This window comes from Phaethon aethereus (assembly GCF_964289735.1).
Source record: "Phaethon aethereus genome assembly, chromosome: 3".
NCBI lineage: Eukaryota > Metazoa > Chordata > Aves > Phaethontiformes > Phaethontidae > Phaethon > Phaethon aethereus.
This window is the reverse complement of record NC_138576.1, coordinates 84386504-84409750: the sequence shown is the minus strand read 5'-3', so window position 1 is coordinate 84409750 and position 23247 is coordinate 84386504. Positions and strand designations below refer to the sequence as shown.

Here is a 23247-nt window from a genome sequence, read left to right as displayed (position 1 = left end):
GGATATGGAGAGTAAAACACAGAGTTCAATGACCCCCAAATGTCTGTAGGGTTAAAAATATGTATTGGATTTTTGGAACAAGAGTTTTTCACCTTAAAGTCTAATTTGGGTAAAAACTTGATTTAATGCAGGAAAAAGATAAAAAATGAAATACAACACTTTAACTGAACAAATTTAACTTTATTGACATCTAAAGCATTTTCAGAGACTAACTTTTCATTTCTTCCTTCCTAACCAAAGTTGTGGAAGAAGAGTTGACAAGGTGGTTTTAGTTCAGATCTACCGAAGAATTTACTTTGTATTGTTTATTAGATACACGCGCTTAAGTCTTTGTCCCTTTCATCCCACGGTGCTTTTTCCTCCTTTTGAGTGATTTCTCCCCTCTTCTCTTTGCTGTGATATATTGAATTATATGCAGCATTGATTAACAACACTTATATTTCTAGATAGGAAGAATAAATGGGAGTCTTGGACAGAGGGAAGTGCAGACAGAATAACTCCCAGAGGGGAAGCTTTAAATTGGCTATTTATGAAAGGAAAGTATTATAAAAACAGAGATCCGTCTGAGCATTTTGAGTGATTTGTAGCAAATTATTCCAGAATTTCACAACGAAAAAATATTTTCATCTCTGTTGTAGGTGTGAATTGCAGGAGAAGTCTATGTAAGGTAATTTAGTGAAACATTGAAGAACTAAGATTATACTGCAGTGAGTTTACCTTTGGTCACAAGTATTTTGTGCAGTGATAACTTTACTCTTGATAAAAGTGCCAGTTAAGCTTTGCAAAATGGTAAGTAGCTAACTAAGGGTTTAGTTTATTTACACAGTTATTGCTAAAGGGATCTAGACTAGCTTTCTATTATTTATATTTATAGTATGCTTTGTAAATGCAAATCTCTCTTTTAAGGCAATGTTGCAATTAGGATACTGGTTAAGTGCCCAAGTTACTATTCCCACAACAACAATAACTCTGCCTTTTTTCATGGTCTTTTTATTTGTTGTTACCATAACCCTGCAAACAGTAATGATGAATGCATGTTGCAGTTTGCAGAGACACTATGTCTGCCATTTCTTTGCAGAGTTAATTATTTGTGGCTTTTAATTGCCTAAATCATATCTGCAAATGGGACATAAATTTTTAAATTTCAAAGTGCTTTGGTGAACTTTTGCCATAGAGCTCAGTGATATGAGTAGTTCTGCATGCTTTAATGCATTTGATTCCGGCGTGCAGGGCATGAAGGGCAACACATGTGGAGCTTTGCCTGGTGGAGGTTGTGGAGCCTCCACTATTAGAGATCTTCAGGAATATAGATGAGCATCTGTCAGGAATCATGTAGGTTTAGTTTATCCTGCCTCCTGTCTGCTAGATAGACTAGGGGACCCCTCAGAGTCCCTCCCAATCCCTAAAAACCGGGAATGGGAGCGGACTTCTGCCTTAAGGAGAGATCTGCGACTTCATGTCCCGGCGTTTAAATGGGTAGGACAAGAGTATGTCTTTATAATTATCAGCGCACTGAAAAAGTCAGTGTAGCTTGTAGTCAAAGGAGGAATTTATCTAATAAATGAACAATGAGATTTGGAAAGAAAGGGTTTTGTAGTTCAAATTATCCTGGTTGTGAGGACTCAGAGGGATGAAACAGCTCTACAATGAGGACAGGCTGAGAAGAGTTGAGGTTGTTCAACCTGGAGAAGAGAAGGCTCTGGGGAGACCTTACTGCAGCCTTCCAGTACTTAAAGGGGGCTGATAAGAACGATGGGGACAGACTTTTTAGCAGGGCCTGTTGCAATAGGACAAGGGGTAATGGCTTTAAACTAGAAGAGGATAGATTTTGACTAGATATAAGGAAGACATTTTTCACCATGAGGGTGGTGAAACACTGGCCCAGGTTGCCCAGAGAGGTGGTAGATGCCCCATCCCTGGAAACATTCCAGGTCAGGTTGGACGGGGCTCTGAGCAACATGGTCTAGTTGAAGATGTCCCTGCTCACTGCAGGGGGGTTGGACTAGAGGACCTTCAAAGGTCCCTTCCAACCCAGACTATTCTGTGATTCTATGAAAGTTTCTGTTTTGGTTGTTTCAGGGATACAGCTCTAACATCAGAAAAGGAAGCCCTGTGACACTCAGTTCTCCCATCCTGTATGTGATCGTGTGCCTGCAAGTGACTAAACATTTTTGGCCTATAATAATTGCAATTAAAAATGTGGGTTTTGAGAAGCAGAGGATTTGGGCTGGCCTTACTGTATAGTTTTGTGTTAAGAGAAGGGGATGGAAAATTTTGAATATGTCAGTTACTTGTTTTGAAGTAGATGTGAACTTAAACAGATTTTTTAAATGATAAGAATTAATCCTCAAAAACCAATGTTTTATTCCATGTTGAAGAGTTTTTAGGGGTTTTTTTGTCTCAAAATTTTATTTTGGCCATATTAAAATCCATTATTCACAAAGAAACAAGTTCTGCTTCTACACAGTATAACCTAACAAAGATGGTACACAGGAAACTTGGCTTTTGACAGAGTAAGAAAGTATACCTGGAAGATTTTTGTTACTACTTTTATATTTTTTACTTAGACATAATTAAAGCAGTAGTGTAACAATAAAAAAGAATTACCTCATAAAGGCAAAATGGATACGATCAAATAAAAAACCCTGATCACAGATAATTGCCCACTGTACACATCAACTATATGTAAGGGAGTCAGGTGCTGTTACTTGCTCTCATGACAAGCTTGCTTATATGAAGCAGTAAAAATCACTCTGACCAAGTCAAATGGGAAATGTTTTCCAACGTACACTTAGTAGAGCGTTATGTCTTTTAGCAAAAATAAAACTGTTGCTACTGATTATGTCTTAGACACAAACAGTTCACAGTGCAGTCCTAAATGTCTTAACTCATGATGGTGGCAATTTTTAAATCAATCATGACATTAGAACTCTCTTTAGAAAACATGATTTGCTGTCCTTATCTGTCCCTCTTGTTCCCTTTTTGTCTCTTCAGTTCCTGTGCCTCCTTCCCTTATCTGACGCTTGTAAATACTTGTTCATCTTTCACAGCCAATGCTGGTTATAACTACGGTGTAATGTGACAGTTTAACTTTTTTGATGCGCTTGCTTCGTGCTCTGTGCTCTCTGCTGCTTTTTGAACTTTAGACATTCAAGGCAGCTCATTTTCTAGTCTCTCTAATGCACAAGGACACCGTTCCAGACCACTCTCTTAATAAGTCTGAGGGATTTGAGAGATACCTTTTGGCAAATACTTGTTTGTAGATTTTACAAATTGCTTTGAAAGCCTGCCTAGCTAGCCTTTTGTATGGAAATATTTTACCACGAATGACGCTGCATGTGTTAAAATGTTTTTTGTGAAGTCTCAGGGACTGTGGGAAGCACATACAGGATATTACTATGAGGGTGGTCTAAAAGACACTGGTTATTGGGTGACTTGACTTTAATTTTAGTTTGAGATGCGCTTAATTGCTGTGCCTTGATAGTGTCTCCTTACTTCATGGCTTCTTTACTTACCATCTTCTTCCCAAGAGAGGTGTAAGGAAGGACAACTGGTCTCTTACGCCAACTTGGAAACTTTTTTCCTGAGATTTCATGGATGTGGTATGAATTAATGAAGAATTAAAGCCTAACGTTTCATTTGCTTGGGTTTTTTTGATCATGTTCCTTTTAACTTGCATCTTTTTCAGTATCCTTATCCATCTCCTAACTTGCTTTCCAGCAATCTGAAATACGAAGTTCACATTTAAAGTAAGCTATGGGTTCAGACATTCATTATGTATGTATGATATTTACTATTCCCTGTCCTCACCTTCTCATTTCATATATATTTCAAAAAGTATGAGATGCCGAACATTTTTTACCTTCCAGTCAGCATGGAATATTAAGTTGTCAGTAAGAATTAACATGAAAGCATGATTTTAAGACAGCAGGCTGGATTCTAGAGGCATAGTTGTTTCTCTGCATACTAGCTTATTCCAAAATAAGCAGAAACTCACAGAATGGAATACTGGACACACTGGGAGCAAGACTCCAATGGGGGGTTGTGTTTTAAACTCTTGTGTCAGACTCCAGAAAGGCAGTTTGTGTTATAGAAGGTACACTAGGTAGCTGGAAAAGGGCACTTACTGCCCTGCCTGTGCTCAGGATCTGTCCTCGGACAGAGATTAGACAGGGTCACCCTGCTAATAACGTACTCTGTTCAGACACATCGCCTCCGTTACAGTATAGCACTGAAGAGCCACCAATGATATGCTTGTAATTGGCAATTTGGCACTGTCTGCCTGCCTTTCTTTACCACCTCTTTGGTAAAATAAATAACAGGAAAAAAAGCAAAAAAAAATAGTTCAAAGAGCTGCCTCAACAACGGTTTAAAAGTATAATGAAATCATTTGTGTTACCTTAACTTGCAATTTTCAGACTCTGCTATGCTTTTTTTTCAAACTCTGGCCACTTCGGTCTTTTCTACACCACTGAGTCCATTTCTTGGTAGCGTCATCTTTATCGCATCATATGCAAGACCGATCAAGTTCTGGGAGAAAAACTACAAGTAAGACTATTCAAAAATTTTCTATATTTGTTGTTTGTAAAGGTTTGCTCTCATTAGTTTAATTTCTGAAGGTATTTTTCTTTCCAAAGATAATCCTTAAATTGTTGTAGGGCATGAGAGGTTAATCTTTGAATCTCTATTTTGGTGGTTTACTATTTAATAGTTATTTGGTTATTTCTGAAAATGTATTTAAACGATTATCAGTATGTTGCAGATGAGGTGTCATACTGCATTTGTTGTACAGACATACTGTAACAAAACTGTGAAAAAAATAATCAGTAAAACTCCCAGTTGTCAGCCTTTTTTGTCTTGCTAGCTAGTGTTAGCAACTAAATCTGTGAAGCCTGTGGCACTAGGAGTCAGGCTGCATTAGTATATTTTGTACTAACCTGATTAAATGTTACCATTTGGGATGTGGCAGGTAACTCTCATAGTGAAGTGATGATGAGTGTGTATTGTCATTACTTGCTACATATGATCTTGGAATTTGACTTAAGAATTGGTTGGTTTTGTCAGATTTTAGCTGCAGTTCATTCAGTTTGACAAGGACATAAACACAGAATGTTGGAAAGACTGAATAAAGAGCTGCTTCTACCCCGTAGGATTTGAAAGCTCTTAGTAACTGGGATCTAATGGGCTCCCAACAAGAGTACTGGAGACAGGGAAACATTTCCCTTTCCAGATGGAGGTAGTTTTTGCAAGGGATGAATGAGTGATCTGCAACATTAGGGGCTGGATTCAGTGACTATGGGGGGGTCCTTTGAGCCCTGCACTCTGGGCAGCACGTGAGCTCTTCATCCCCGACTGACATGTAACTAGGCTCAGAGTAACTTACTGCAGCTGCAGAACAGCAGTCGGAGGCGCAGAGTGAAAATTCTGTTGGCCAAATCAGGACTTGGCCGGAGCAGTGAGAAGGGCTATACACTTACCACACTTCTTGTATCGGTGCCACTGATGTATCTGAGCACCTCAAGAGAATTCAAAACTAGAAATTGCAGTGATTCCCGCTGTGATTCCCCCCTTTTAGGGAAAAGAGTCTGATTAGTTTGAGAAGTTTTATTTGGTTTGGTTTTGACTTGTGACGGTGAGTATGTACTCATCTATGAAGAAATTACTCAAAGCCAAGTCATATAAAGAGGCTTTGTATTTGTTTCTGAGTATGATGAGATTTCTGGAAACCTTTGGAGGGGAGCTGAGTTTTGTATACTGGGGCCAGATCTTAACAAATCTTCTCTCGCACGTCTTTTGGGGAGCAGGGGGGGGCGGTGTCAATAGGCTCATTATTTCATAGGAGTAAAGTTGAGGGGAGTCAAGGGAAGGCGGGAAGCTACGACTAATCCCACAGACAGCTTTACATTTTTGGTTGGAAACTTTGAAGAATATTAAGTAGGAAGTGGAGATTTTAACATCTGCTACATTTTACTTCAGCCAGGGCATTTTGAAGGCATGTAGCTTCTTTTCTAGGTACCAGTTATAAAATCAAACTCTGTTTTAGGCACATCACTTTCATATAGCTAGGTTAGTGCAGAATCTGTAGGTTATTGTAGGTGGAAATACAGGGGACCATTTTAATTTGCTTTTGGTTTATCTGAGGCTTTTGGGATGAGATGAACAGCAGATGTACAAAGGAAATTTCAAAAGATGGCTGATGCTTGATCCGTAAATAAGGGAAGGGTCATGTTTTTGTCAGTACTGACCATCTCTGACTCCCACTAAGGGAAGTTGAGGAAGCTTCCCACTGAGGAAGCTGGTGCTAATAATTTTTGAAAGCAAAGCTAATTGTTTTACCCATAAACTGTAAAACGCCAAGTGCAAAAAACCTAACCCTTTTCATCCTTTAAACCACCACTACTTGCCCTTTCAAAATAAGCAGTAACTGCAACTTTGTCTTCAACATGTTTGTTAGACTCTTTGTGAAAAAAAAAAAAAATCATGCTTTGCTGTTTGTTAGACATTCTAGTGTATCTTTTATGATCTTTTAACTTAAAATATAAAACCCACAATCTTGCCCTTCGAAAAACTTTCAGAAGTAGAAAACAGCCTTCGTAGAAGATACAAAGCAGAAGTTCTGGTAGATTTTTTTTGCTATTTCCATACTCATTGCCTGTTGACAGGAGCTTTTGCCCCGGGGAAAGGTACCTTCAGTGTGCTTTATGTAGCTTTTTTTGTTTTGCCTGCTTTGCATATTCACTTTCCAACACTTCCTTGCTGTATTGATGGCTACATTAAATTATAACATTTATATTAGCTATGTAAAAACTCATTTATATTTATAGGAAGCTAGAGGTAGTCAATTCCATGTTTATATTTTTTATAATTTAACCTCTTAGTTGGACCCACTGAAAACAATTTTGACTAGCAGTCTAGATATCAAAATATTATGGGTTTTTTTTTTCCAAGTCATCAATGAGGTTGCTTCCTTAGAGTGTAATCTCTGTTCATCAGTATATGCACATTGCACTGCCGTCAAACAAACTGCATTTTTTTCTTTGTTTCACTTAAGGAAAACTTATTTTTGCATCTCATTTGGGCCAACAGTGTGAAATTAGGTGAGGAAAAACCATCCAGTTCCTTTTCTGTGAAGTGAATCCAAAGTTGAAGCTTTAGACAGAAGCAAGTGGAGGGTACCACGTTAATTAATAGAGCTGGGCTATTAGACCAGTAGCCCGAGTGGTAAGCAACTGTTCCATCTGTTCCTTAAAGCGTCGGTTTGGCTGTCTCTACCTGCTGTTTTTGAGTGCACACATACACATCTTGCATTTCTGATGTTTCTTTTAGTCCCACTTTTTCTGCTGGCTAAAGAGGAGTTTGATTCCTCAGCTTTCTGACTGGGCATCTGCCACTCTAGATGATGTGAGCTAGAGCTGAAAGTCTTAGAGAATTAAGATGATGGCTTGTTTGTTTTTTCAATGCGATGGAGGAACTCAAGTGGGTTTAAAAAAAATAAAGATTAATTTTGTCAGTAAGCAAACTGTGAAATTCCTAGCAAGCTCTTCAAAATTCAGGAATCGTACTGTGCCTGTTTGCGCTCTTGCGGTGTGCGCACAGAGCATGGGTGTTCTTCCCTGCAGTCAGCAGATGCTATTTGTTTATAGTGTGTGCGTTGGTACTCACTGGGTGCGGAGTCTAGTACACCAATACGTTACTGAGGTCTTTCGGGGGCAAAGGGAATGGTGACTTTAAGGAGAATTAAAAATAAGGCCATAGGGAAGGTGAGTAAGAAAGAACAACTCATGCAACCCCTTTTTTTACAGCTTTTGCTGCCATTGTTTTTGAGAACAGAGGGGTGTAAAATCAGAAAGCTGGCCTGCTGCTCATGAGCTGGCTGCCTCGTGGGAGTCCAACTATGAGAAATTTTTTCTTTAAAAAAAAAAAAAAAAAGGTTTGATGGAAGACTGGCTTTGTCCTGCCCTTAGCCTGGGTCCTGCTTCCCAGTTTGAAGAGTCCTGTTTTAGTCTTTATTTTCACAGCTGTTGTAATGATTAGGCTTGTAGATGTCAGAGAAAAGGGAAAGAGCAGTAAATCTTGTTTAATGTATAGGCACTTTAAAGCATAAAGTGTTTGTTCAAAACACTGTTGTTCCATTCCTCTGCTTTCCTTTTTTTCTTAAGTACTTTGTCACGCTGCGGGCCAACTCTGCCCCCTCCTCCCTTCCTCTTATCGTGCTTTGTATCTCGGATATGACAATGGACAGAACAGAGTAGGAAGTTTACATTCATTCCCCAGTGGGTCTAACCGCTGGATTATGTTGAGCAGCCTGTTCTCCGCTGCAGCTGTGACTTGTCCCCGCAAACAGCAAACTGCCACCAGGAATCTGGAGATTTCGCTGCCTACAAACTGCTCATCTCTCCTGCTCTTTCCTCTTTCTATTCTTTCTCAGTCATCTGTTTCAGTGCCCGTTTTTGGGTAAGGCATAGCTTGCGTTTGCTTTGAAAGGTCTCGAGTGAATTACTGCGTGGTGTAGCTGAATTTGTCAAGTGTCTCTAAAGAGGCTGGGGATTAAATTGCAATTTATCTCAGAATGGCATTATAGCACATCTCTCTGTGTTTAAGAATGTGAGCAAGCCTTTCTTTTCTCCATCTTTTAAAAAAAGTGTATCACTGTGTTATCGTTCCAATCATTGTGGTCTGGAAAATAGCCACCTGTAAAGTTAATACAGCTGGGAATGGAGGGTGAGGAAATCCTGCCCTGCCTCAGATCTAGTGCAGCTGGTATTTTCTTATTTGCTACCGGCTCACTTAACCTGCCCATGGTGGACAGCCTGCAGGTGGAATGGGAAGAGTTTTCCCAGTGTAGATGTAGTTTGGGTTGGCCCCACATTATGCATGTGTGTGGGAAAAGGAGTTGTGAAGTGTACCTGCCTACTCCCTCTCTTTTTTTCCCCCATAAAATAACAGGCCTTCCACTTCCAAATACTTATTTTTACTACAGCCTAATGCATCTGGTTTCCCTGTGAGCCTGCTCATCTGTTACAGCTGCTAAAACCTCTGCTCCAAACACAAAACGTTATTCAACCGTAACTGTCCATGGGCCTTGTTTGGGAGCTGCATGTTCAGAGCTTTCAAGTTCTCCTTTTTAGGGCTGGATTTCTTTTTTTAGTCTTTTCTTGCCATGTTGTTTGATTTTTCACATGTTCTTAGACCTCCATAGTGGTGATGTTTACAGAGGAACAACTGTAACAAATGTTTATAGTTCAGTAATGCCTTGGACATTGATTTATAATGAATACTTTAAAGAAAGGTACATTAACCTCTGAAGTCAACAATTACAGCATAACTTAAGCATAGGAGAACCTTTTTTCCCCTAATCAACAGGAGTTAATGTTGGCCTTATTTCCTCAAATACCACTTCAGAAATGTTATGTTCTGACTACTGTCACTACCTGTTCTCCTTGTTTAGGGTTCAAACTTTTCTGAATACTTCCAGCCACCTGGCATGAAAGCCACATTGCAGCCATGAGTTTCACTGTTCATTGCAATCTTTTTAGTTCCTTCTGAACTGTTTCTCTTACTCTGCTAATTTTTCTGTTTCTTTCTCGCTGCTTCTATTCCTATACTGTTTTTTATGAACTGACCAGAAAAAAAGCACTATATTCCAGTTGCATGACTTTACTCTAGAGTATAACTGAGGTTCTAGTTCCTTTGTTATCAGCTAGTACTCAGTTTTATGAATGCTAGCCCCTTTGACGGTGGCTCTTTAAAGAGAGGTCTTCACTGGCCTCAGGGCTCCTCCAGGCTTTTACTGAGTGTTAAGTTAATGTAGAACTCAGCAAAATAATATAAATAAGTATCAGTATGTAGATAAAACCAAAATGGGTGCTTCTTAGTACCTGGGACTTGCAAGTCAAAACAAATAGGACCAATGAATGAATGGTTTTTAGTCTGAGTCTTTGGTATGTTGTCTTCAAATCAGAAGGGCTGCTTGGTCCTGTTCACAAAGCATGTGGAAACTGGTGAGAGTCTTTCTGGAGGCTTGAAAGGGATTTAGATACTTGAGTATCCAGCCTAGACTGGTACTGAGGGATGCTTAGGCCTGGCTTGGGTGCCCTTGGGTACGACATGCCTGCTGACTGTAGTGGCACTCCCTGGCTGGCAGTGATTCAAAAGCTGAAGCGTTAGCAAGTTGCTGCTATTTTTCCTTCATTGATCTTTTACTGGCAGATTTCCCAATAAAGATGATCTTTCTGGGGAAAAAAAATGCTCCTCTGTTGAAACAATTAGTATAAACTGGTCTTCGGGAAGTTGCGCCCTGGTCTCCAGGTGCATGTGTGGCCACGATTCTGGCATTGGGGGAGAGAATAGAGAAAACCAAAATGTTTGAAGAACAAGGAACATCTTTGTCCATACTTCAGCCTTAGTTCTTCATGAGCCCTCTGAACTTATATGTCATTCATTAGACTTATCTCACTCTCTTCTCAAGACCCTTCCCTGTCTCCTACCTGCTGTAGTGCCTATCTGCTATACAACTTCACATTGCACACCACCAGTACTGCCCATGGACTTGTGCCTGCAACACTTGCCTGGTTTGGGAGTCTTTAATCCCTTTTAGCAGGTGCGTAGGGCTTTGAGGATTGACAAAGGCACAGCATTCAGGTGTGGGAGGTGCTGCTTCAGGTAATGCCCCAGGCTGAAAGAAGCCCTACTAGAAATTACTTACCAATCAGTGTGTTGAACTGTCATCTCCCCCAGGGTAAGTGACCCTGTGTGCATGTGTGCCCCTTTTGGCCACTTGCTGTAGCACGGAGGTATGCACATCTCCTCTCCAATCCAGCCCTCACCTCATCACTAGATTCCATGTGTGGAATCACACTGACCTGGGAAATTGTCCAGGCTGTCTGGGAAAGGATGGGTGAGGGAATCCAGGCACCTTTAATCAAATAGATCTGGTACTAAAATAAGTGGTTTTTGAGTTTCCAAGAGTTTCACACTTAAGGGAAGCTATGCAAAACTCAAAGTTGTATTTTAACTATTTGGCAATATCTCTTTAACTGGTAACTGCTCTTCTCAAATTTTGCCTGTGGCAGTCAATAAAACAAATTGAGGCTAATTGAATAGGAGCCATATGTGTGATAATTAATTGGGAGTGCATTCTGATTCAGTGCTCTGTAGTTCCCTGCCGAGTTAAAGATGCATTCACAACTCCAATTCACTGAATCATTCTAAGAGGATGGAAAAAAGGCAGAAGGGAGGCATCAGAGAGGGAATGCATGCTGAGGCCAGGCAGGAACACAAGCAGAGATCAGAACCACAAGTGAGATAAATGAAAAGGGAAGGGGATGGGCAAAAAAGGAAAAGGCATGCAGTGAAAAATCTGAAAGGGTAATGCAACAGACATTGATAAGCAGGAACTTAGACCTATAGAGGAAAAGAAATCATAAGCATGATAGAAGAGGACTTTTAAAGATATTTGGAAAGGAAGGCAGCAACAGGACACGAAAGATGAGAATGGACTCATAAATTAGAAATAGGAAGCATGCAATATTTTAAGGGCAGTGGCACTAAAATTTTATAAGCCGTGCGTCTAATGCTTAGCTTCCAAATTATGTAAATCTGGTAAGATCAAGTAAACTCATGAAATTTCTGTCATGTCGAGTATTGGAAACCTGTTGAAACAGATCAACTGTATTTCCATAAAAATAAGTGTTCTCAGCAAGCTCATTCTTATCTCATTTGCTTGGATAATGTGGATCACCTCCTGTTTTAGATTTAACTGAATCAAACATTTAGGGGCAAGCTGAGGTTCGGAGCACTAAACTCAAACCTTCCATTCAAGAAAATGCTTACTCAAGCAACTTGTGTCAAGATGTGAAGACAGGGGAAAAGCTGAGATCACAGAGGAGATGTTCAGCAAGTGTAACCATACTAACTGAGGTGATACATAAATTGTGTACAGGTAGCAGCTGGGAATGATTCATACTGCAGCTTGCTCAAGTCCAGGTTGTCTCCTGATGTAGAAGAGTGTGTACTGGACCCAAATTGCCTCAGGAATTGCCTCTTATAAGATGTAAAATTATGATTTGCCTCTTTAAAATGTAAAATGTCTCTTGCTTCTTTCTGAGATAATGCAAAATGCAGAATTCTGTCACCATTGCCACCAAGAATTGTCTCTGAAGCGTTGTGCTAGTTGGGAGTAAGTAAATACTGGGTGAATGCTAGAGGGTTTTTTTGGTTTGGTTTGTTTTTAATCCTTTGACTAGCAGTGTTTGCTCTCAGAATACCATGTAGTTCAACCATGTGTTGGAGGTTTCTTCAGTCTGAAGAGTACTGTAGAGACTACCTAACAACTGCTGTAAATTATTAACTCTCTCAACGGTCCTTGCAATGAAAAAAACAGACATATTAAAAGTTATCCCTGTCTTAATATTTTGTACAACTGCACAGTAGCAGTAAGATTTTTCTTGTTCTTCAGTGTATTATCACTGATGCTGCACTCACAGGTTTACAGCAGTGGAATGGATTGGTTAGCTTCCATTTTTGCCTCCCTTCATCTTTTTTTGAGAAATATATATATTGAAAACCCTATAGTGAACTAAACTAGTATTTCTGATGTAGGCTTTCTTGGTAAGACATCATTCAGCAACCTTTGTCTTTTTCTTGTATTTCCTTATACTTTCTTGCAATCTCTACCTCCTAGTTTTATTTTTAGGCAGTCACCCTGAGTCTAAAAGTGACAATTAAAATATTTTAAGTAATATTTTAATAGTGCATGCTGAAAAAGCATAAGAGCAATTTGTTAGCAGCAATAAAGAATATTAAGAACAAATTCTGAAATGCCTTGCTGTCCTTTCCTCCTTTTATAATGTTTAAATCAATGTCCATTTCGCTGTGTGGAGTAAAGAAGGTAAACAGCCTCATTTGCTGAAGCATCTCTCAACATTAGGTAACTTTTTTTGCTGTCTGATCTCATTCTCTTTTTCTGGTGAAATCTTCACCAGGACATTTCTCATCACCTCCTTTCTACTCTCCAGGTCCCTACAGTTTCTCAGGCTTTTGCCACTTCACTCATGGGCCCATCAGCCAGTGCAGAGCCCAGGTGAATGAGTCCTGCAGAGCTCTTTACCCGAGCTGAGCATAGCATAGTACCTTTCCTATAAAGTTTACATTGGCTCATGATGGGAAAACCAGAAAAGTAACACTCATCTGCAGTATTTCAGATGCATGTTTTTGTGTGTAATTAACACATTTGCTTTTAAATTAGAAGTACGTCTATGAACTGCGGACAGTGAGGTATAGCTCTGACGGCCAGGTCCTGTGCTAAGACCCATCCTTACAGGAATGTCAGGGTCCCAGCCCTTTTTCACTGACACAAGAGTGAGCACAAACATCTCTGTGCAGTTGCCATAATCCTTTTATAAAGCTCCTTGTATTGCGTAGTATAAAATAATCTGAAGATAGTGACTAAATGCCTTTTAAAAGAAAAATCATACTCAAAGAAGGGGGAAGAAATGAAGTAACAAGGTAGACAAGACAAAAGTGGGGATATTGATGGCATATTGGTAAAGCATTAGTGAATATTTTAAAGTACACAGATGCTTAAATGACCTGGCTTACAAATATGAGGTGAATTCCCCAGGTAAACGTTTGAATGTCAGAGCATTTAGGTGGGCTGTTAATCCATGTTTGGGCACTCAGTTTTTGATCTCATTCATGCGTCTCATTTGCATCCCCATTGCTGCAGGAGCACAGAAACCTCATCTTCAGAATATGCCAAACAAACATGCTCAGTAGTATCTCAGCAAATGACCACAATTCTGATTTTTACACCCACTTAAAAAAAAACAATGAACAAAAACTCCAACCAAAAACCTAACTTCAACAGCTCTGTCTTTAACAACTGGAACTTCTTATACCTTCCCCAGTTTCCTAGCGTGCAATCAAAGCCGCTTTTTATTATTGTTAAATGAAACATTGGAGCAGTCAGGGAAGGAGGGGAGGAAGAAAGCATGAAAAATAAAAGACTAAAACTCAGACCGAGTGATCAGGAAGAAGTTGGTTCCATTTTTAAGAGATCTTTCTTTATTAACGTGAGTTAAACCTAAGGCACATCTTCCATGCAGCTGCCCAGAAAACGTGGGCATGGTTGTGCACGAAGGGGCTGTCAGCCTTTGCTGTTACAGTTGCACTGAAATCATTCTGCATTTTAGATGATATTGATTTAAAACTACTTGGGCATCTTCACACTCACCATTAGTACCACCATTTTTGCCTCTGGTGTCCTTCAAATCTTCATGGATGCCTGTGTACTCTGCCATCTCCTCATTCGCCCTTCTGCCTCACTGTCGTAGCCTACTACTACTACTGTGTTTTTAATGCTAAGTCTTCCATTTATAGTGCCAGCAGCGTAAGACATTCACACAGAAATGTGGAGTATTTTTATTTCCAGACTCCCATGAATAATCATAGGGCTGCAGCATAGTGAAGTTCCTCTCTGTTAGACTTGCCTGTTAGATGTCATGGAAAGACAGATTAAAATTCATTGGACACAGACAATGAAAAAACTTTGGATCTACCATAGAAAGGCATCTCTTGCATCCCCCAGAGGGGAATTGCTTTTTTGTTTTGTTTTGTTCTCTTTCAAAGTAGAGAACCCCTCCTTCACAGCAGGAATCATGGAAATTGTGGATTTGTGTTTTAGGGCAAAATCCAGCAACATCAAGGCAGCTAGAACAGCTGCAATTTTATTTTCATCTTCTCGAAATAAACACAGCAGTGCTCTTTTTTTTCCTCTCAATTTGCCTGATTCTCACTGTCCGCTGTATGTTCCCCAGGCTGCCTGAATCTCCCTTAGTCTTTTTTCTATCTTTCGAAGGGAACAGAAAGAGTAAAGTAAGAGAAGAAAATCTTTCCAGATTGAAAAATGAGGCAGTACTTTTGGACAAGGGAAGAATAGGAAGTGACTTCATCCTTTTAGAAAGAGAAGTGATAGTTACAATGGCATGAACGGTGCTATGCAAGACAGTGGTTTATCTCAATGCCCATATAAATGCTGGATTAAAAGAGCACGAGAGAGAGATTTCAGGAACTAAGCAGGATGTTGACTTTAAAATTGCTCAAGACTTAGCTGAAGACATTCGAACACAACCACTTGCTCTCTAGGGCAAGTGCCCAAGGACCTGCATTCTGTTTGCTTAGAATAATGCAATGCGGGAAGAAATCCAATTACTGAGCTAATTATCGCCGTGGATGAATGGTAACAACCAAATTTAATGTAAGAGGCCACTGGAGGAAGGCCCAAATCACCCACTAGTCCCAAAAGTTCACTTTGAGAGGTACTAGTTGACAGTGAAAAGCCCAGGAGTAAAGGTATCGCTGATTTGATTGTTAGGTGCAGTGTATTATAGTTTAATGCTATGTGAATTCCCATTGCCTGCAAGAAGGTTACGAACATAGCTTTGGTTACTAATAAATGTGGAAGAATTTTCAAGTCCAAAATGGATTACCTGACTGAATTTATTCATCTAAACTGAATTTCAGGACAGAAGTTTGCTTTACAAACTGTCTATATTACACTTGGTCTTAAAAAATTAAAATTATGCTTCAGAATGTCTATATGAAGATTTGAGTTTTTCTGGTAGTGTCTGAAAATCCTTTCTTGTCTCATGTCCTGAGGCACATGTTTTAGCTGCTTAAGCAATCGTTGCTCTGCTTGGAATGGAGGAAAAAGCCGTAACGGGGCCTGGTTTTGTTTTGTTTTGTTTGCGAACTGTTCTGTTTACTTCCCTTCCTTCCCATCAGGCTGCATTATCCGTCTCGGAGTGTCCTGAAGCACTCATGATTTTCCCTTACTGTTTCATGCATCTTTCTCTCAAAGGCAAAAAAGAAGAGGGGGGGAAAGAAGTGGAGCCAGAGCTGCATGCTGGGCAAAAGGATTCCTACCTATTACAGATTAGAATTTTCTGAAGTATTGCTTGATTTGTATGGGTCTCAATATGCCTCAAGAACAGAAGTGCTTTATAGGTTGGTAAAAAATTGGGGTGAAGAAGAGTATTGACTTGTACCTCATACCGCCACACTGATTTCAGAGGGACTGCAAGTTAATGAGGAGCCTCATAATCTTAAAACATATGCATTTGGAAATCAGCAGCATTTCTCTGCTAAGAACAGAAAATTGATTGAATTCTATAACCTAATCTTTATGCTTACTCTTGCATATGTTGCAATTGCAGGTGGATGTATATCAGGGTAGAAGAACTCTGACAACCTTTTTGAAGTAAAATCATTCTTTACATTCTGAACTGCTTAGAAGGCCCTCCCCACCATTGCCATTTTCTCTTGCATAGGAAATTAAATTTGCAGTTATGGTAAGCTGAGCCAACCAGAGGCAGGAAGATAAATAATACATCAAGTAAAATGTTAATCTAGGTAGATAACATACTAATTACCAATAATTTTGATTAAGACTTATTCTCTCCAACTATATTTCTTGTAAAAAACATGCTTTTTTAAAGCAAAAATCAGTCATTGGTAGGGAGTAGAAGTAAAGCAATTCTGTTCTTCTGTCTACTGCATGGAAGCCTGTGTGCAACTTTTCTGCTGGTCAGTTTTCCACAGCTTTTTCTGGGGAGGCTTTAGAGGGTGGATGAAGAGGCTTTCTAACATTAGGGACATCAAGTGGCATCCTTCTCCCAGTTGCCTTCAGCATGAGCTTATAGCTTCAACTCAAACTTCCAACCTTTTACATAACTTGTATATATATAGACACATGAAATCCTGGGAGCCAATACTGAGATGAGGACATAGAGACTCCCAGAGAGTCTCTGCTGTGCTTCAAAGACAACATTACCCTGGGTTTACACCATCCTTTTTCAGTGTTATGTAAGCTGTTTGAAAGACTCCCGTATAACCTACACCCTTTTTGATGCACTCTTCCTCGGCGCATGTCTAAATTCTCATAGTGAGTAGCTAAATTTGGAGTTTGTAAGTTGGCTGGCCAGCCCTCAGCTCGTTCAAAATCTCCTCTATGCCCTGTGCTCCCCACCCTAAGGAGCCAGACCCTAGCCAGTCCCACCTGGCCAGACCACCCTCATCACAGTTTGACAAAGGACACGATGAGGACCATGCCTGGGTGTCTTCCCTGGTTCCCGTGCCAGGAGAGGTGGGGCCTTGGCACTTTTCTCTTGTGTTTGCAGGCTGTTGAACTGATGAGACTTTCACCACTGTCACATGTAACCTTATGCTGACTGTTGTTTGGGGTAAATGGTGTTCTTTACCCATTTTCTGCTTTGACCCCATTTTCCAAGGAATGATATTATGTACGTATCTCATTGATAGACCTTCTGCTAAGACTAGTGATAGAGGGCAAAACTTTTGAGGTGATATTCTTAATGAAGTATCCTGAAATCATAAAGCACCACTGCCAGAGCAGTATTTCAGGGAAATTTGCATTGACTGACAGAAATGCTATAGTAAGGCTTTCTCTTGTACCCTGAAGGCTTGGGAGGTGGATGCTTTGGGCTTCTGGTGTTGAATATCCCTAGTCACCACAACAACTGCTCCTTTCTCTTAGACACATGCTTGCCCACAGTGATGTACTTGTTCCTTATTTTCAGACTCTGTTAATGTCTATTCCTACCTAGAGGTAGGAATAAAAGCTCAATCCAATCTACCTTATAGTTGCTTTCTGATTTGTGACCATTTTTCCTGTGGTATTTGTATTCCACTGCTAAAATTAAAATACTGAGTAGAGAATATGTCATTCATGAGGGAGACAGGTTTACTGTCTATGGACTAAGACCCTGTAATTTACTCTTTTTCAAGCAATAAGAATGACCAGGCACTCTCTTGTTGCTGCCTTGCTAAATACAAAACTAAGTGATTCTTTTGTTGTTGTTGTTCCATAGATGTTATACACCCACAGAAATATTTTCACACAAAGAAAACCCCTTGAGTCCAAGCTGTTTACCTTAATGCTTAGAAGGGAAGAGAGGCTGATTTAATGTTCTTTCTATTCACTGTTTTGGTGGCACCTGGCTGATGTGCTTCTGGAGCCAATTCAGTTATTTAAGTACATAGTACTGTGTACTATCACAGATGCCAAATTCTGAATGGACTCTGCCCTACAAGAAGGAAAATGGGGAAGAAAGAGTTTGAGGAAAAGGAGGACGGGACACAGACACTTTTGTTTTGTTTTGTAGCTGATAAGCTACAATATCAGCAGGAATACTGAACTGAAATAACTATATATGCCTACTTGGAGTAAACAGATGAACGGATTAGAGTGTGAACTGCATAATGATATAAACATAGAACAAAAAGATACATTAAAAAGAAAATAAAAACATGTTTTGGGGAGAATCTTTTTTTAAAAGAAAAGTATTGGCTGTACAACATGTCTTTATTTCCAGCACCAAAAGATCGGACCATTCCAACACCAGGCTGGCAATTCAGATCGAAAAGGATGCAGGTATGACCTGGGAGTTTGGGTGTTTTGCTTGATTTGCAAAATGTGATATATTTACAACCATCCAGGCTTTGCCTGGGAAGCTGAAGAGATGCAAAGGGTTTAAATGTTGTTTGAACAAACCAGAACCTTTGAAGTGTAGCAGAGCACCAGTTTGAGTCCTGTGACTCAGTAAGTAAATTTACTCTTCAGTTATGCGTAGCTGATCAGATAGCTGCTGGGCTGAGAATTGCTTGGTTAATCATAACATTGCTGTTTGTGCGGAGTATGCAGCAGACACCCTTAGCCAGACTTGAAGGTCAGCTGTGGGCAGGGAAAGGTTTTGGAAAACAGCAGCAGGTTAACGGTGCCCCTGCTGCTGAGCAGTTTGGGCTGACAGGTATCTCCTCATCCCTGGAGAGAAGCTTTTTTTGGAGAGGGGGGAAAGGGAAATTGGAAAATCTGCAGGAGGGCGTAAAAGAAGGAAGTAGGAACGATGGTGGGCTTCTGCTCTGGCTATCAGTGCATTAAATGAGCTCCAATCCATAGCAATGTAAAGCACCTTCCTGGACTGCACCGCATGATCTCTGTGAGACTGGACAGCAAGAGCATTTTTTGGCAAGTCAGCGGATGCAGAGAGCCTGTGGTACCTCAGCTGGTGCTCTTCAGCACCTGGTGGGACAGAGCCCTTTCCAGGGGAGGCCAATACCAGTGTTTTATGGCAAATCCCCCATGAGAGAGGCCAGGGTTTCATATATGGCTTTCTTCCACTTTAGTGTTCTGCAGCTGACTCTATTTTGCCACTGGGGTGTCAGGGACTTGTATTGTGGAGGTAGCAGTTTATGTTGTAATTATTGCTGTTATATTTTTATTCCTCCCCTTTTTATCCTTATTCATTACATCAATAGCATGAACAAATACGCATCTTCAAGCAAAAATGGGTGTAATCCAGGATGTCCAAAAAGGCAAGAGAGGTATTAGCAGTTTGAGGCATATATGGTGCTCTTTCGTTATTTATCATTTCAAGGCAGGGAGTTAAGATGTTTCCCAAGGCCATTCTGTCATTTGATAGCAATAACCTTTAGCATTATTATATATGCTAGTGAGTGAATTATGTTTTAAACCCCATAGCTCAAGCAAAACATTCCTGTTGTGTGTGTACTTAGAAGATTCATTTTATGACTCGTTTAGGTTTTGACCAAATATATTGCAGAAGGTGTTTAGCTGAGTATGTCTGTATGTGCGTACACACCTGCATATACATACGTACCAGGGCTCGATGCATAATGGCCGTGGTGATGAAAAGCAGCATGGTAACATATCCGCTCCTTTTCTTGTATTGAGGAGCCATTTGTAGGGGAAGCGATAGCCTGTCATCCTCTGCTTTGTTTCTTCACATTAGATCTGCCTCTAAATATGCGTGCACGTAAATACGCATGTGTACCTGTACGTATGTATCCACATACACTCTTATGTATATAAATACACCTACAAGATGTTGCTTTGTACATGTGTATCTGTTCATACACAAGCATTTTAAAAGTATTGAAGGTGAGACACTGATGCATTACAGAAAAGCAAAGAGGTTCTCATGTCAAATACATATTAGGTAAAAGAGTACAAGCACAAGACAACACCACATCGGCTCGTGTGGCACTGTGTTAGCATTTTGAAAGGTTCATTCCCTTTCACAGATCACCATCATAAAGTGCAACTTTTGATCCAGTTAAATGCCATAGACTTTTGTGAGATGACACTGTTAGATGGTGATTGGGGTGTTTTTCACCTGGACAGTTGGTCCAAGCAATGTGTAATTGGACAGCTACTTTTTTTAAAGGAGTGGTAGCAATTCTAATGGTGAATGAACCTTGTTTCATTCTTTCTTTGTATACTACGTGAACTCTTTTCAAATATGTCATAAGTACCAACAGATACTTCATGGGCAAAGCCTTGAAAAACTCCTGGAGGATTAAAAGAAAAAAATCCCAACAAAATTACTGGAAGCTGTGTGACTGAATTCTTTTATAATCTCAGAAATAGTATTCTTATTTAAGCTTATGTACTGAAATAATCATGATTTCTGTTTCTTAAAATTAAGAACAGTATGTAGAGATTAACTTAGCATTGCAGAGACTTTCAGTGGAGCCAAAAAATTCTTGCTGTTGTAAAACAGCAAGATTTGATGTGATTTGATTCAGTCTGAAGAATGTGTTATCACTAATTTGATATTCTAGTTGCAATATTGTTCATATTAAACAAAAGTTTCAGGCCTGATTCCCAGAAAGGCTGAAAACCACCTAGGAAATGTATATTGCATAAAGTATCAGGAAGGTATCATCCAGCTAGAGGAAGAAGCTTTATGCAGAAATAAAAAAGAACATGGGATTTTATGCAGAATGGCTTTGTGTATTATAAATTTTATTCTTTACAAATGTGTGCTGCTCTGGTTGTAGGAAATGATGACAATAATCTCAACTCCATTTTTTATGAGCATTTGACAAGATCTCTGCAGGAGTCTCTTTGTGGAGATTTGATTCTGGGCCGCTGGGGAAACTACAACACAGGAGACTGTTTTATTCTGGCATCGGATTATTTAAATGCCTTTGTGCACTTGATCGAAATTGGAAATGGCCTTGTCACGTTTCAGCTCAGAGGGCTGGAATTTCGAGGTAAGGATCCCTGATGATTTAAAAACAGCAACAAACCCTGTCTGGCTTTTTAATCTATCACAACTCTATAGTAGGACATAAACATTAAGGACCTTTCTTTTTCTCTCTCTTTTTACAGATACTTGTCTATCTAAAAGCTCTGTACTTCTTTGTATCATTATTTGAATGACATTGTTTTGAAACCTGGATGTTAAGAAATTTGGAGTCATGTTCTGCAGTATCATAAGACTTTCAGAAAGAAGGCATATATGGAGTTATTTGCTTGGTTCACAGATCTTTTGGGTTATGCTTAGTTATGTTTTCAAATTATTTTTTTCCCTCCATAATCATGAAAATTGAAGTTGTTCTTAAAATTGTTCAACCCTCCCAAAATGTGTATGTGGAAAAAAAGAAAAAACCCAAATATCATAAGAATCCTCCCACAGAATTATTCTGTGTCAGATCTTGCAAGATGCCAGTACTGAGATGGTCTCCATCACAGTAGAACAGGAAAGGAGAAGCAGGTTGATCAGGGCTTTGTATTTCTCCTGTTTAGGAAGTGCTGACTTCAGCTGAAGAAGGGACCTCACTTTCTTCCTGTTCAGTATACTCCTCTGTCAGGACACTCCTCTTTAAGGACTGGCAATTGCATCCCCTTCCTCAGTGGTGTGGCTTTTGTGAGGCCAGTTGATCATAGTGTCACACTCCTGTCCTTTTGTCTGTCGTCCCTAAAGCAGGAGGTTAAAGTAAAAGCACAAAGTTTTAAACAGCTTTTCATTTTTGCTCATGCTACGCATAGTGGCTGCCTGGGTTTGTTGCTTGGGTTTGTAACCTTTCAAAGATACCACTTCAGAATTGCAGGTGATGGGAGTTTTGAAATCACAGAATAAACAGCTTCCCAGGCTCAAGGGCTGAGCATCTCATGGGCAACTTGTAGAGGAGTGACTTTTCAACAAGGTTGAGTATGAGCAAATAGGAGACAGACTGGCTCTTTGAATGCACTTAGGTGTGGGAGGATTAGACTACGTAATAACATGTGTCGGCTCTAGACTTGACTCTGTAACAGACTCCCCGTAGGATGTTGAACAGGTTTTAGTAAATGCTCAGTGTTCACTTTTCTTCCTTTATGGTGGGGACAAAGATAACACTCCTGTATCTTAGGAAAAGTTATGTAGAAAATAGTAAATACCTGAAACAGCTCAGTATTGTAGTACCTGAAGAGTTACCTATTCATACAAAGGCAAATTGTAAGAAAAAGCAACTGGAAAGAAAGAGAAAGAATTTGTTTATCAGCCTTATAATTTCTTGTTGATGATGATGATGATGATGATGAGGTATGTGTGGCTCTATGGCTTTCTTCAACTTTAAAGACATCTGTGCAAGTATTTTCTCCTTGTGTGCCCCCAAGGTATGCAGCAGTGCTACTGAGGTTGAGTACCCTACAGAGTCCACAGGTGGAAGGCTTTTTTTGGGTAGATGTGGAATTTGCTATTACTTCTTGCAAATCCAGGCGAGACAAATGCAGGTATATGTTGTTCTGCAAGAACAGTTAAATACTGTGGCGGTTGAAATCTCTTAGTTACAGTACCACTGGTTTCATGGACTGGTAAATCTCTGAGATAATTTTTTGAAGACAGTTTTAGTCAGCCTGTCATTTTTGGTTCCTTTTAGGTTGCTCACAGTTATATTTTTTTTTATGGAAACTCCGTGAAGTCAAAAAACAGTTCATTCATTTCTGCAGATCTGAAAAGAAAAGTGACTTCCAGGAGGGATTTATGTATGTTAGAGACATATCTTGGACAATGTTGACATTTTGTTCAGATTTGTTGGGATTTTGAGTAAGGAGGACCATGTACATTTCCATTAACTTGCATTCTAATTTCAGAAAATTATCTTTTCTGATCATACTTTTGTGTTAAAATAGTTCACTGTAGGATTTGAAACAGAGGAAAGAAATCTCACTTTCATGCTTAAATTACATGAGTTTTGTGAGTGTTTTTTTTCCTTTATGCACCTTTTGCCAAGTACTGCTGGGTCCCTCTCCATCATCACCATCCCCAGGCAGTTCAAAAAAAGTGAATCTTGGAAACGGAGATGAAAAAATATGAGAGGATCCTCAAACCATGTGCTAGCTGGGTAAAAAGATCAGGGGCCTAGCAGATGTGCCTAATG

The 23247-nt window shown here is 39.7% G+C and overlaps 1 protein-coding gene across 1 annotated transcript in view; it reads left to right on the top strand.

Moving 5' to 3' along the window:
- PCNX2 (pecanex 2) overlaps positions 1–23247 on the top strand; it is a 157438-nt gene that overhangs the window by 98869 nt on the left and 35322 nt on the right. The window contains exons 23-25 of the mRNA XM_081998404.1: positions 4419–4548; positions 18393–18451; positions 20881–21096. Coding sequence (XP_081854530.1) covers positions 4419–4548; positions 18393–18451; positions 20881–21096 — 405 coding nt within the window. The remainder of the gene's footprint in view (positions 1–4418; positions 4549–18392; positions 18452–20880; positions 21097–23247) is intronic.